This window comes from Phasianus colchicus, chromosome Z (genome assembly GCF_987193195.1).
Source record: "Phasianus colchicus chromosome Z, bPhaCol1.hap1.1, whole genome shotgun sequence".
NCBI lineage: Eukaryota > Metazoa > Chordata > Aves > Galliformes > Phasianidae > Phasianus > Phasianus colchicus.
Genome location: NC_143476.1, coordinates 48723794 through 48739551, shown reverse-complemented (window position 1 = coordinate 48739551; position 15758 = coordinate 48723794). Strand labels below are relative to the sequence as shown.

Sequence of the window (15758 nt, the reverse complement as noted above, 5' to 3'; positions counted from 1 at the left end):
CCAGCAGTAGAAGGGAAAGGCATGCAGCTGTGACAGGGAAAGTTCAGGTTGGATATCAAGAAAAAGTTTTTTTCAGACAAAGTTGTTTTATCCCACTCAGTGAGTTGTGAAGAAGGTGAATGTTTGAAATCCCCCAAATAGTATGTTTGACAAGGGTTGCCAGAGCAACTTAGTCAGATAGTGACTCAACAGAACCATATCAGACAATTTAATGAGCTTTCTAACAACTACTACTTTGAGGCAAAATTAGGTAATTTTCTACAGTAGTAGGTGACAGTTACTGAAAAAAATGAGTAAAAGAAGATTAAGGGAAATAGAGAGAGGGAGAAATTTCACCACTTAACTTGGACACAGGATTGTCTTGAGCCTTGGTCTGTGGGTGGTGGATCAACAAAAGTAAATGTGCACATTCAACGTTATATACTGCATTTAGTTTGACTGCCCTTGGGGTGGCAACACACTTGAGTCTAGAGGATTCAGGAATTTTCAACATGGGTCTCTGGGGATCATGCACTCCCTCCCCAGTTAATACTGATGTTTTTTCCTCAGCTGATAGTCTTCAGCCTTAGGCAGAAGTAAGGATATCCACTCTATCACTGTCTTTGCAGAATGAGGGTCCATAAATCTTGAAATATTTTTATTCTAGTCATTTACATCCTATTCTGTATTGTTCTCTGTGGGTGAGGATGTAACTATGGGTGAATCACCATGGGGCTTGATAAACTCCGTGGTAGGCCTTGTAGCTATGAAACCCTGGGAGTCAGCAAACTAGAACAAAGAACAAACTGGTTAAAGAATAACAGGATGTTCTCTTTACACTTTTCTGCTGGTATGCACAGTTAATGTTGTCTCATTTAGGGACATTTAGGCCAAAAGCTTCTTGACACTGTACTGCCAAGGAAATTTGAGGGCTCCCTGGCATGACCCTCCAGACTCGGGTCTGTCAAACCTGTCTGAGGAAGCAGATTTTATCAAGGCAGTTTGCAACTTTTGAGCATTCCCAACCACCATTAACCATCTGATACTTCTCATCCCCCATGCTCTCTGCCTTAACCATAGCTGACAAGCAGTGATATGGCCCAGAAGACATGATGAGGTCTGCCTATTTCAGTGATGGGGTTTATAGGAGTATCTCATCCCCCATGCTCTCTGCCTTAACCATAGCTGACAAGCAGTTGTCTGGCCCAGAAGACATGATGAGGTCTGCCTATTTCAGTGATGGGGTTTATAGGAGTATCTCATCCCCCATGCTCTCTGCCTTAACCATAGCTGACAAGCAGTGATATGGCCCAGAAGACATGATGAGGTCTGCCTATTTCAGTGATGGGGTTTATAGGAGTATCTCATCCCCCATGCTCTCTGCCTTAACCATAGCTGACAAGCAGTTGTCTGGCCCAGAAGACATGATGAGGTCTGCCTATTTCAGTGATGGGGTTTATAGGAGTATCCTTTTTTCTAATACTAAACTGTGAGTGTGATCTATACTGAGAATAGCCTGGTTTGCTCCTTTTCCCTAGGGAGAGGCCATCCATTCTAGGCATATATTTCCTGGTTTAGTTTTGAGATCAATTTATTTGAGGAAGTGCATAATTATCCAAAGTGTGCACCTGGTGCTTTCTCAATTCATATGATAGGAATAATCACAAAGAGGACTGGGAGAATCAGAATCAAGCCAAACATCTCCTGAGCATTCATTAGCCTAAATATATATATATATAACAGATGTGACTTTAATAGGGTCTATTTGAGTAGGCTGTAGAAAAGAATCCATATACATTGGGCATTCAGTATGTTCTGATGATGTAGTTCTGATTCAGAAAACTTGTTTATATTTTTTTCTAGATGTGTTCATCATGTTTTGTACATCATGTTATCTTTCATGAAAGAATCATGCTAAAAAAATAAGTTAACTACTGTTCACCAGCAGCATTCTAACAATCATCACCAGCCTTCTTTTGTCCTTTCCTTTCTCTTATTATAAGGCTTCAAGTTTTCACGTTCATCCCAAATATCACTGGAATAAGTGCAGTGCCCTTCTATCCTTGAAAAATGACACCAAAGATTTCTGTCCATCCTTCAGATTTTTCTGCTAGCTTCTTCCAGGCTTTGTTTGCACTCAGGTGCACAAGGTGATTGTTCCTCACCTTTAAGGAGCCCATATGCAGCCAATGTTTTCACTACTTTTCCTAAATCCTGTGTGAAGTCCCTTTCTTTAGCCTCTTATTCATGACCGTTGTACTTTGTCAGAATTCTCAGTACTGCTTAACATCTGCCCTATGATGTCATGGACTTTCTTGTGCATTATGCCTTCTACTGGCAAAAATGCAGGACTCTCTTACCACGTTCTTTTACATACTTCACAAAAGGAAGCTTTAACTCTTTAAACACATTATTTTAAGTCTTTAGACATTTCATTATTATTTGATTTAGCAAAATATTACAGCAATTAAAGTATAAGTTATGCTTGGCAGAGTTAATATAGTAATTGTAATGTCCAGCTGAATCACAATGCAAATTCTATTTAACCATGTCTATAACATGCTCCTCATCATGGTACTAGACATTCTTATTTGTTCGGAAGGAATATATGAGTTGAAGCCAGCTTAAGAGATCTGCTCTCTTCATGCCTCTTTTTGTTTACTGCTTAGATTTCTTATGTTCTTTAGGCTGAATCACATGTATACTTCCTTCATGTTGGTCTGATTAATTCAGCAAGACATGCATTTGCATTTTTTTGATTAGCACAAGAACAGACACTTACAGAGTTAGTTGATTCACTTAACTGTTGTAGCTAGCTGGTCATCTCAACTGTTGCAAGTATTTCTCTAAAACATAGACCAGGTCCTTGTTAAGTGAAGTTCAGCTTTCTTTTTAGCTATTGTAGCCACATCACTCTTCAAGCTTATTTCTTATTTCTGTAAAGCCTTCTCCCATTGCAGGAGTACACTGATAATTCACAACATGATGTTTTTTGATTGTGTACATTTTAGTGCTCATAGAGAAATTTTTATATATAAATTTTTTTAATATAGATTTTTGTGATGTTGTACACAGACTTTATTTTTCAGTAATTCCATCATCATTTATATTGTAGGTCATGCAGGAGTCTCTGCCAGCATGATGAAGAAAAGAACTTCCCACAAGTAAGTTGTTAATATTTTTACAAAAATAAAGCTGTGTGTAACTGGAAGAACTGTTTTAGAAATATATCTGCATTGTTCCAATCACTTAGCTTCTGTAAAATTTAGGGAATAGCGTTCAGTTTTTTTGTGTAGAGTAAGACTTCAGTTCTTTCTGGAGGGTGGTAGGAAAGAATAAGCCACTAAGGGAGTTTTAAGCATCATTTTTGAATGTTATTCTGAAATTATCTTGTGACTACAATATACAATTTCTCTGGGATTCAGAGAGAAGCAGTTGCAAGCCAGAAACCGGTCGCATGTACTCAGGTACCTCAGTTAATCTGGCAAAATGTTCATCCATTATTAACAATTCTAAAGCATACTTACTGGTAGACCAGTATGGAAATAACCTTAGAAATATTTTATCTTCCATTCACTAGAACTGTAGTTTTGAAAAGGATTTTTCACTTTTCTGAAATAAAGGACATCTGAAGTATGTCTGTTATAAGGCTGCTATTCATGGGTGGAGGATATCTTCTTACGCATTCTCATGACATGCATTATTTCCTGTACAAGATCTTTAATTAGCAGCTGAATGTTGCTGAGTAGCTGTGAGAAAACAGTTAATACTCTGGGCATTATTGATCTTAGTGTCAAACGGTGAGATGTATCTGACTGCATCTCTGATGGAGAAATCTATTCTGCTTTAGCCTGAAACTTATTAAAAAGTTACTAGTTCCATTTTAAATCTAAAGTCCTATTATAGTGGTTTATGACATGCATCAATCCAAAGCAGTTTGCCTACCAAGTGTGTTTTCAGTGACTTAACATTTTTGAATGAGTAATAATTGTTTCCCAGAGACAAAATTTTATGTAAAATTACTCTAATCCCTTCCACCAACTCATCATTATCCATTCTTATCTATCTTCATAGAAGGCAAAGACATAAGTTTATTTGTCTAGAGGCAGGTAGAGTTGGTTAAAACTTAATTTCTCTTGTTCTTTTTCAACCGCTCAGAGAAAGGAGTGTATGATGGGAAGACTATCAGAGGTGGGTTGCCTTTTGTACTTGAGGGTGGCTAGATTTGTCTTTACTGTTGTGTTGATATACAGTTTTTAAATACCTAAATAGGTTGTGCATTTGCTAGCATAAAGGCTATATGATACAATCTTGAGGAACTTAACTATCCAGCTTAGTTTTATGTTAATTTAGCCTAGTTCAATTGTTTCTGGATCATTTAGTGAAGGTTTTATGTGCCAAACGAAGATATGTGCTGTTCACTGACTTATCTGAGAGTAAGAGAGACTAGCAGAGAATTGTTTACATGCGTAATTTACAGTAAGAAAGTGAGATATGGATGATTCTGTAAAAATGTGTGCTTATAATACTCTGAGCTGTTATAGTAGACAGTAAGTTAGTAATGCATACTTTGTTGTTAATTTAGTTATCATGACTTTTATATTCCTCATTTAATACAAAACAAGAGGAACAAGCCTATTGGTATGTTAAGGCCATAGTGGAGACTTCATACATGCTACAGAATTTTTGTGGCAGAGGGAAGACCCAAAAGTATGTAAGAGAGCATGATTTAAGGAAGTGATCATATGAGCAGTGCAGTTTACTCTTCTGAAGTCATCACTAAGTGGTAGTCAACTGTTGAGCCTTTTGGAAAGGATTCAGCCATGGTTATAGCTCAGTTGCATAAGGACAGATCTTCCAGATGATGTCAGTGGATAGTGACGATTGCTGTGAATATGAATCTGACCTCATTAGCACCATATCAGTCAGTAGTCTCTCAGATCTCATTCTTTTTCCACTCTTGGTACTTAAGAAAAGAGTACAAGAAATGATGTATGTATCAATCCTTTCTTCTCCCCACATTTCTTGTAGTTTGCAATTTGAGGATCTCAGGGTGCAGGTTGTACCTACAGTTTAACTATCAGTGAACCTAGCCTTTTGCATTTCTGATCTCACTTTAAACCACCTTGTAATCTTGGCTCCTGCAGCATCATAAGATTTTGCAACTGAATAGTGAGTTTTGTGAGTCTGAATATTGTGAAAAGTAGCTAATAATAATCGTCTCATTGCCATTCTGCTATTGGTGGTAGTCTATAATAAGATTGTAATAAGTTCGGGGTCCTATTTTTAATAGTTTTTCTTCTTCATACTATGAAAGCCTGAAATTATTTGGACCATTGCTGTTGTGCTGCACTTAACAATTGCAGAGTTTTCTTGCCAGTTCTTTTGCAGCTATGCTTTTTTGTTGTTGTTTTTTATCTGCAAATCTTAGGGGTATGGTTTTCTTTCATCCTTTGCTGTTTCTTTCCCTAGTTCTAACTCATGTTTCTCTGAGAGCTGAAAAAAATTTAAATTTTTTCGAAACTTAATTAAATGGATAACTTGATAGACTATTGGAAATTTCCATGCTCCTTTTATAAATACCAATTTGTCTTGTAAGCACAGTTCTAAAGTAATGTTTCTCAGCTGCCAATCGTAAGTAGTTCTGCAGTACACTGTTTTTCCTGATAGCACATGCAAAATGAAAGTTTGTATGAGGACCATCTAAGCATAATTTGAAGAAGTAGGAAGATTTCTTTCTGCCTGTGTACTCTCACAAACCTGGTTTCGATAATGAAGCCTTTTCATAACTAGGTTTTCTTTACCAGCTTAATGCCTTCAAGATACAGAAGAGGATCTGAAACACACTGAGGATATGTTTGATGTGTTGAGAACTATTTCTAGGGCTTGCTATTTTTTGGTCTGCTTAACTCCATGCATTGTATGTATCTAGAAAAATTGTTATCTCAATATGAGAATCTGAGTGGAATTTTTGAAGAGAATTCTAATAGAGGTAAACATTTTGGGTCTTCTGGATATAGCATCTCAGAGGTTGTGTATATTTTTATTACTGGGTGCATTACAGAAACAGCATATTGTTAAGGTATCACTTGGGTTCATTACTTTCTGTCTTGGATGAAAATAAATTGGTTGCTGTTACTTAAAAAAGCCACACATTTTTTCTTACCACATGTTCACATGTAAGAAAATATAAATTTTCCTTGGAAATTTACTAATTTAAAGCTCTCATTTTTTACATTAAAAAATACTGCAAATGAGAGTGAATGGCAGTAGTACAACAAGAATTCAGTAGTACAACAGCCTTCAAAAACAACTTGATCTGGCTGGTGTTTGACTTGTAACTACATTTGTAATGTTTTTTGCTCTCTCCAAGGCATTTTAAAAGGTAGTTTGAACTCACTTTTGCAGTATTTTTTCATCATATTATTTAGAATGACTGTGAAGCTTTTCACTTAATTGTTTCACTTTAAACATTTCCAGGTGCTTTACAGGTAGAAAGCAAAAATTGATATTGAACAGTATCTTTAAACTTTTCAAGAATTAGATAACTAGTAGCACTTAAAAACATAACAAACTAATGTTATTGTAACTTTCAGGTTTTTTTACATTGTTTTATTCTGTCTTAAATGGAACTAAGATTCATTAAAACTAAGTAAACGTAAAACTCATTTTGTTGTCTCATCTCAGTCACAATAAAGTATTACTGAGACCATTATAATTTAAAAAAAAAAAAAAAACCCTTGAGCAAGAGTTTGAAAATGCATTCTAGTTTCAGAATAAATTAAAACCAACTGTGAGAAAGAGCCTTGTAACTGATAGTTTATAATTATTTATGCTCTCAGAAGTTAGGACTACAAACACTGTAGCTTTCTCTTGCTGAAAAAGTCTAATCACAAAAGGGGAATTTTGTTAAATTCTACTACTGAAGTTTCTGCTAAGGTCTTTTTCTGGAGGTAGAACAAGCTGATGAAATAATAAGCTGATGAAATAATCATACATCTCGTTTTTGATAGAATTTGGATTACATCTTCAGCATTATGCATTCTAGTTTCGTATAGTGAGTGCCTTATTCTGTAGGACTGAGATTTGACTGTTGTCCTCTTTGTATCTGTATCATACACACACTGCTCTGTGAGCTCTCATCATCTTTCTCTTCAGTTACTGCTGTCTTTAAGGAAAAAAAATTGTTTTGTTTGCAAGCTATTTTCATTCTTTAGATGTTGCTTTTAAAAATGTTATTGCATGTTTGCCATAAAAATGTAACAGGTAGTAACTAATCAAAACAATTATTTTAGTATTAGTTGAGATTCACTAGTATTTTGATGTGTCACCCCTCTAAATAATCATTTTAAGAATTAAAATGTGTATTTTAAAATGCTAAAATACACATGGTCAATTGGTGATTTTAGTAACAGTATAGAATAAAATTTGCATGAAGCATTCAGTGTTTTGTCAAATAGCTTACATGGTTGCTGATATTCACCAGAAGGAATTTTCATACAACTTCCCTGAAAACAAGAAAAGCAGAAAAATGTTTAGTGCACTAAGAAGTGTGCCTTCTATTGCCATTACCATTACATAAAATTTTAACGGTGTTGCAATAAAGAGGAATGCTAGAGGAATGTTACTGCTGACATACCTTTAAAAATACTTCGACACCAAAATAAGTGAAGAAGGAAGCTAAACATTCTTCATCTGAAAACACAGGTTATAGGAGAAAAAAACGCCTTAGAAGAATTTTAGTCACCTGCCAGTACTACTTCCACTCATTTCTTCATCCTAGTATAAGGGATTTAGGTTTACTGTTCACAAGGGAGAGAAACGAGATAGTAAAGTTCTGTGAGGTACTGTGCTTTGAGATGTGATCAGGTGAGTTGATAGTCAGCGTAACTGTTTTGCTCTTAAGCAAACTAGTTCTAGGTATACAATTACAAAACTCTCATTAAAATGTTATTGGGAGTAATCCACTACTCTTCAGTATGTTTTTGTTGGTTGTTTCTTTTTTTTTTCCAGCATAGCGTAGTAAGCTTGATACTTTTATTTTGCTAAGATACACTAAGTTGTAGACAAAGTATACACTTCTTATCCAGAGTAGAATTTTGAATATGTGCTTATTTAATATTATGTTTGTGTCTGTGTACAGAAAGCACAGAAACAATGTGGGACCAAGCAAACCTATTTCTCAGCCACGAAGAAACATTGTAGGCTGCAGAATACAGCATGGATGGAAAGAAGGAAGTGGACCTGTAACACAGTGGAAGGGCACAGTTCTTGACCAAGTTCCTGTAAATCCCTCTCTTTATCTTATAAAGTATGATGGATTTGATTGTGTGTATGGACTAGAGCTGCACAAAGATGAAAGGGTTTCTGCACTTGAAGTCCTTCCAGACAGAGTTGGTAAGTGTTTGGTTTTTTTTTTCCCAAATACACACATATAACTTGACACTTATTTTTGAATGTTCTCTCTCAGTGATTCCCGGCATCCCCAAGATGACATCTGATTACTTAGATTTTATTAATTATTTTTTGTCATGTGGCAAGTAGTCTTAAATGTTCCGTTTAAATTTTCTGATTTCACAAAGATCTGACAATAACAGAGAATCCAGTAGTACTTTTTTTTTTTTTTTTTTTTTTTTGTCTCTAAATAGCATATAGAACATTCTATGGGTTTTGTTTAGTGTCTTTCCATAACAAGATTATGAAAAGTTAACTTTGATTTTTCCATTAAAATTTAAACTCTAGGTGATCTTGGTTATGTTGTGTGTAGTATGTCTGAAACTGATATTTTTCCTTCTGTACATTACCTAAGTATTTCTAATAACAGCAGGAAACATTTTCAAAGACTTCACCTTCCTTGAACTGCTCTCTGTTAGGCTTCTCTTCCTTTTCTTGCTTGCCTGAGTACTCACTGCCCAATATGTAGCTAAAATACAAATAGTTTTCATTGCTGTGACCTATGCTGGTAATGCAGTAGAGTGCATTGTGATTATTTGATCTTGAGCAAGGCATTCAAGGCCGGGCTGGATGTGGCTCTGGGCAGCCTGGTCTAGTGGTTGGTGACCCTGCACGTAGCAGGGGAGTTGAAACTAGATGATCATTGTGGTCCTTTTCAACCCAGGCCATTCTATGATTCTGTGATTCTATGATTCTGTGTGTGAGCAATACAACAATGTACTGTTTTGACCACACTAGTAAAATTCTGCATTTCTTCACTAAGTAAACTCTCTGGAATGGACAGTGTTTGCTTTGTATATGAATTGACTAACTTGAAATAAAATCTCTGTGAATCATGAAAAAAAAACCTGTTTTTCACAGTGGCATATAATTGTGCTTTTGAATGAACTTATGGAATGCTATCATTGCAGCTTCATCTCGAATTAGTGATGCCCACCTGGCAGACACAATGATTGGCAAAGCTGTGGAACATATGTTTGAGACAGAAGATGGCTCAAAAGATGAATGGAGGGGGATGGTCTTGGCTCGAGCTCCTATTATGAACACATGGTTTTATATTACCTATGAGAAAGATCCTGTCTTGTACATGTACCAACTCTTAGATGATTATAAAGAGGGTGACCTTCGCATCATGCCTGATTCAAGTAAGTAGGCTCATTAGCATTTTTTTCTTCTGGAAAAAATCATCTATTTCCATAAGTGTTTGGTTTTGGTTAATTTATGGACATGGGAGTTTGTTGTCATGGACATGATCTTGTATGAATGCAGTTCTGTTAATCTGAGAAGTTGTGGGGGTGGTTTGTTTATTCATCTGCTTAAAAACTGCTCGCTCACTCTAGATACAGTTCTGGACATATTTTAGACTGGGCTAGAGCTGATTGTGAATGCAATTCTAAATTTGATTATAGAGGGTTTGGGTTGCATGGAGATTGCATTTGGCAACTACATAGTTGAGATCCTCTGCTTAAGGAGTAAAGCAAATTTGTGGATGAACAGTTGGCTGGTGTGTTGGGGTCAAGGAGTTGTAGTAAATGGGGTTACATTAGACTGTTGGGGTTCCCAAGGCTCCATTTTAGGGCCAGTTCTATTCAGTGTTTTTATAAGTGATCTGGACACAGTACTCAAAAGAACACTAAGTTTGCAGGTGATGTTAAAATAATTCTTATAACTATTGAAAAATTTCATTTTTAATCAGCAGAGGAGTATGCAGTAAGTAGAGGAAAGCTGTTTTCCATAATTATTCTTAACTTTTGAAAATATGTTCTTGCTACTATGGAAGAGGTTCTGTCTGGAGTTTTTATTAGAAACTTGATAAACCAGAAGCTTTCCACTATTGTTCTTGTATGGAAAGAGGTATTATAGCTCACAGAGATTGTTTTTGATTTGTATTTCTGAAGCAGTTTAATTTAGCTGTGGTAAGTCTTCAAAGTGGAAAACCTTTTAGTAGTTTATGGGGGAAAAGAAGCACTTAAGCTATTGAAAATTTATTTTCTTTCACATGTTGCAAAATGAAGGAAAAAAAACCGGTAGATTAGGGGAGTATTTTTTCATTGTTTCTTGAAGTGAAAGTTTTTGTGGCTTTTCCTATTAACATGAAGAATTTTTGCAGAATATTACCGTTCAAGAATATAGGATAGAGTAGAATTTGCCATAGTGTTAGAACTATAACTTAGGGAAGTTTCTTTTTATTTTCTCAAGCTTAGGTTGTTACTTGTCTTTGTGTATATGAGGACACAAAAATGTCAGTAACTTCTTTTAAGCTTTTTTTTGTAAGGGAAAAATACTGTTTTTGATACTAAAACTGTGTAAATACTGCAAAATTCTTTCTAATTAAAATGTGTTAGCTTACGTTTTATCAACAAATACTTCACATAAAACTGATTTTGAGAGAATGATAACTATTTGTGATGATGCATTTATGGAGGAACTGTACATTTACAGAGAAACTTCATAAAAGAAGCAGAGAAAGAATGTGGGTTTTTTGGTGAGGCTAGCTTCCAATTCTCCAGTACACTGCTATTACTACTTATTGTATTTGTTCTGTAATTTACTTGTCTTTTTGCATCCACATGTGGCATAGACATTGTCAAAAAATATAAGGGTACTTCTGGGTAGATTTTGCTAGCGAAGCAAATAATATGGTTAGACTTTAGTAATGATTATCAATTCCAACGTCAAATCAAAAGCTCTAACAAAAAGAGGTTACTGTTAGACATCTTGGAGGTGTGCTTGTTGCATATATTCAAACATCGCATAATATGTGTGTAGGGGGTAGATGGGGCTGCTGATGAGATCCAGTCTTGTTCCTGCTGGTAGCTTAAATTCAATAATCCACAAACATTTTTGATAACATGTATGTAAACCTTTTTGATTAAAGATTAAACAATCAAAAGTGCTGTTTTTGACTTTGTAAAATTGAACTGTTGAATTATTGGTAGGCTAAAAACATATGCAACTGTACGTTTCAGAAGTACACTGGTAATTAATTTAACAGTTCTGATAGTTTCTTACTGGTTTTGCAGATGAGTTTGATGTTATTTTCCATACTGAAATTCCATCCATGCCTACCAAAGTACACTGGTTTTGTGTTACAGATGATTCACCTCCTGCAGAACGGGAACCAGGTGAAGTTGTGGACAGCCTGGTAGGCAAACAAGTGGAATATGCCAAAGAAGATGGCTCAAAACGGACTGGCATGGTCATTCATCAAGTTGAAGCCAAACCATCTGTCTATTTCATCAAGTTTGATGATGATTTCCATATTTATGTCTACGATTTGGTGAAGACATCCTAGACATCATTGTGAACTCTGCCAAATTTGTGGAACTATTAAATGTAAAATTTGTAGACACAAAGACTTGACTGCTTTCCAGTTTAATGAAAGCTTAAATGTCCCTGCGAACCCACAATCTCTGCCAGCAAAACTGTTTTGTTCTGAATAATAGGAAAAAAATTATGTGAACATGACACATTTTGTGTAAAAGAACTCCTTTTCTTGGAGGAAGTCAGTATATCTCAGCAGGAGGGAGTTAAGAGGAAAAAACAGCTGCAAATTCAGGCTGTGTAAAGTTGATCTAGTATTGTAGTCCTTAATCTAAATTTTTTCATAGATTTTAACAGTCTTCAACTTTGCACTCACCTCATGCAAGTGTAGTTTGATATTTTGATATACCTTCTTTTATAACATTAAATTTAATTTCTTGGCTACTGGCAGTCCTTGTTTTCAGGGTTGGGACAGAATTGATGTTACTGAAAGGTTTGAATGATTTGTGCTGCACTAAGGAGTGCCTAACCCAAGTAACACCAGTCTGCTGTGTTTCTACACTTTATTTTAAATATAGCTTCTTAAGAATTTGCAGTACATGGAAATACTTGTGCATTTTTTAGTAGTCACATGGCTGTAGAATATCAAGTGTTTGACTTATGCACCTTTCAGTGAAAAGTCTTAAAACTATAAAAATATATTTAATCAGTATAACCAGTTAACTAGAAAATGCAAGGTTAATAGCCTGTATTTACAAGTTGTAGGAACCAGTAAAATACAAGCAACAAGGCTGCCTTCAGTCCTAAATGTTGTACTTCTTTATTTGTTTATTTCACTCTATTAGCAAAACACAAGTGCTTGGTGCCACAAGTTTACCAGTATATATGTATGCTACTTCAGAAGACTTTAGACTACGCATTGGCAATCAGTAGTCTCTCATCTAATACCAAAATCTAGCAACCTGAATGTGTGGATTAGATGCCTAACAATGGTTGTATTTTATGTGGTAAATACAGTCTCAAAGGGGAGTGGAGGGTACAGGAATCATTTTTTATTGAAGACTTAATTGTAGAGAAGGAAGGGCATTTGTTGCCTTCTGCTCAGTCTGTTGCATTCTGTTGTTTGCTTGATTTTGTTGTTGTTGTTTTGTTTTCTTCTTCTTTTTTTTTTTTTTTTTTTTTTGTTTGTTTCTAACCATTTTTGATTCAAAAAGGCACCTTCCCAACTTAATCTTTCTCTGGCTTTTCTACATTAGGAGTATCCAGACAAATCCACAGCTTAAATCTGTTGTTGCCCTTTGTGGTGTAGATTGTACTTACTTTGAGATATGCTGTTACTTGAATTTCATTCTGTGAACACTACAGTTCTGCATGCCAGTGGTGTGCCGTCTCATGGAAGCTACAGGCAGTCTCAGTGGTTCAGCCGTCTGCATTAGATTGTGGAAGTACCTAGCAGCCCACAGCAGCAAAATCCTTTCACAGTTGTAACCTTGCAGGATAGTCGCAAATGAAGATTAGGGTTGTCGGTGGGGTGTTTTTGTTTTTTTGTTTGTTTGTTTGGGGTTTTTTTTTATTTGTTTTATTTTTTTTGTTCTTGTAACTGTGGCAGCTTTTGAAAGCATAAGAATGGCAACAACGATCAGCACAGCAACAAAATTGTCATGTTACACAAAGGCGGAGCTCTGCAAGTTTCAAAGAACTGCTTCATGAAAGTGCAGTTTTGTGAAGACAGCGCTGTTGATGGAACATGCACTCTGAAATCCACCCTTATGCCATTAGTGGAAGGATGCAGGAGATATGTTGTTAATCAGAGATCAGAAGTCTGTGTGATCTCAGATTGGGTATACCGAAGACTCGGTGGTTTAAGCCCCTTTCTGTCCATTTTTTTGCTTGATTTCATATTTTAGCCTTAAGGCTTGTGCCTCATTATACTGTTGAATTGTAATAAATACTCACCATATAAATATGATACCTTAATTCTTTGTCCATTGCATTATATTGCATTATGTCCAGTTATTTCATCATGGGCAACCAAAGGCAGGCTATTGTCTTATAGTGAATAGCTTCTCAATGCAGTCCTTAAGCACTAGGTACCTGAGTAAATGTTCCTTGTATTTTGAACAAAGTGAGCAGATTTGCAACACAATGTTTTCATCCTGCAGATCTGTTATATGTGTTTTCTATTGACTCTTAAGAGTCCTGCATGTAAATCTCAAAGCTGAGCCTGGCTCCATGAGCCCAAGTTGATATTTCTGGCACAAGAATGAGTGAGTGTATTGATGACACACAAGACACATGAATAACTTAGTACACTGATTTGGGGGCTATAGGTCTGAGGAATGTGTTGTTTTGAAAGATCTGAGGTTTAGATCTACCAGAACACTTTTAGCATTAGGCTTGCATTTGTGGGTTGTCTGCAAGCCACTTTAATACACCACATATTCTGCCAATTAGAGTATAATCTATAAACTGTAAATTTTATGGTTGTTTTTAGATGTCCCCATTGGCTATTGTATGGGTATTTCTTTTCATTTTTTTCTTCTTTCCTTTTTCTTTCTTTTCTTTTTTTTTCAGTAGCTTAAACCACCTTTTTGAGACTTGAGACTAATTCCACACCCTGCCCATCTTCTCTGGGCTTTGTTTTAGGCTCATGTTTCAGATCTGCATGCAGTGCTTGCGTTACCCTGGTAACTGAATGTTGGTTCCTTGTTCTAGGGGTTCAACATTACTTTCCAAAATTACGTAGGGCCTGTGATGGCACAGGCCGTGGATCTTTGTATAAAAGTTATTGGCCTTTCACATTTACCTGCTGTAGTACTGTTGTATATTGTGTGTGTGTGCGTGTGTGATGTCAGGCTGCCATGTAAAACTTTTTAAAAGGAAAAAAAGTTAAATGCAGACCATCATTTTTTGCATGCTTAGAGGGTTAGAATGTTCAATGTAACAAACTAAAGATGCATGTTAAAAATGTTTAGGTTTTGGTTTTGTTCTGTTTTTATTTTGTGTTCAGTTTTTGTGAGTTTGCTTATTGTGCTGTTTTAATGGTTGTTAGTAGGATTAAATGCACCGGTGAGACAAGCATAGTGCCAACAGAAGGTAATTTTTCCAGTTGTATGTGTCATACAGCATTTAAAGGGACCGTGTATTCTGTTAACAAATAAATAAAGTCACACCGAATCAGTAAAACACTGCTTTTTTTTTTTTTTTTTTTTGAGTGCCAAACCCTAAACTAAGTTGGAACGAAGCATAGGAAAACCCCTTTTTATTGAAACAGGTAGATAATTTAATTTTAAAAAAGAATTAAAAATGAAGTCTTTGTCTTCAGAAAATTAACTAATTGCTTATGGGAAAAGAATGACAGTAAAAACAGTTTCTGGTTCCTTGAAAATGCTGTGTTTTTTGTATTTTACATCATTAGTGCAATTTGGATGGTTCTTGGTATGTGTATAGTTCAAAGGTCTTCGTGTTCACATTTTAAAATTAGGTAATGACTTCATCTTTAGAGCTTGGTTTCATTATTTTTATTTTATTTTGAACAATGTAGACAGTTCTCTGTTCTCTGCATTTAGAAGTATAAACACTTTAAATCTGTTACTTAATTCTGTAAGTAATTTTTATAATTATGATGTAACTCTATCCTTAAAACATTTAAAATAAACCCTTTATGTGCAACATATGACTGTAAACTCTGTTCTCATGAACAAAATGTAGCGATGTGTTCTCAGATTGTGAGTGAAAAAGTAGTTTTTTAAAGTTTTCTAATCAATACTGAGCAATGTATGCTGATATGTGGATGCATGCTTCAAATCAAACTGATCCATCTAAACAGTTACAAAAACACACATAGAAATAATACTGCAGTGCTATTTCTGCTCAATTTTTTAAGTGATTCCTTCTCTTGTTCTCTCAAGACAAAAGGTGAGAGTAACTAACCAAGCCAAGGGAAGAAAACACTTCAAAGAGACCTCAGAAGGAAGGGGTGAGGGGCCTGTCCTCAGTTTCTTCCTGTAACAGATAAATCTGAACATTTACCCTGCACATAGCAGGGGGGTTGAAACTTG

At 35.6% G+C, this 15758-nt stretch overlaps 1 protein-coding gene across 7 annotated transcripts in view; it reads left to right on the top strand.

Moving 5' to 3' along the window:
• SPIN1 (spindlin 1) overlaps positions 1 to 15373 on the top strand; it is a 63708-nt gene extending 48335 nt beyond the window's left edge. For all 7 annotated transcript variants that reach the window (XM_090132657.1, XM_090132652.1, XM_090132653.1 and 4 more), the window contains 4 exons: positions 3095 to 3143; positions 8123 to 8376; positions 9345 to 9578; positions 11529 to 15373. In XM_090132657.1, coding sequence (XP_089988783.1) covers positions 3095 to 3143; positions 8123 to 8376; positions 9345 to 9578; positions 11529 to 11728 — 737 coding nt within the window. In that variant the 3' untranslated portion in view covers positions 11729 to 15373. The remainder of the gene's footprint in view (positions 1 to 3094; positions 3144 to 8122; positions 8377 to 9344; positions 9579 to 11528) is intronic.
• The last annotated feature ends 385 nt before the right edge of the window (positions 15374 to 15758 follow it).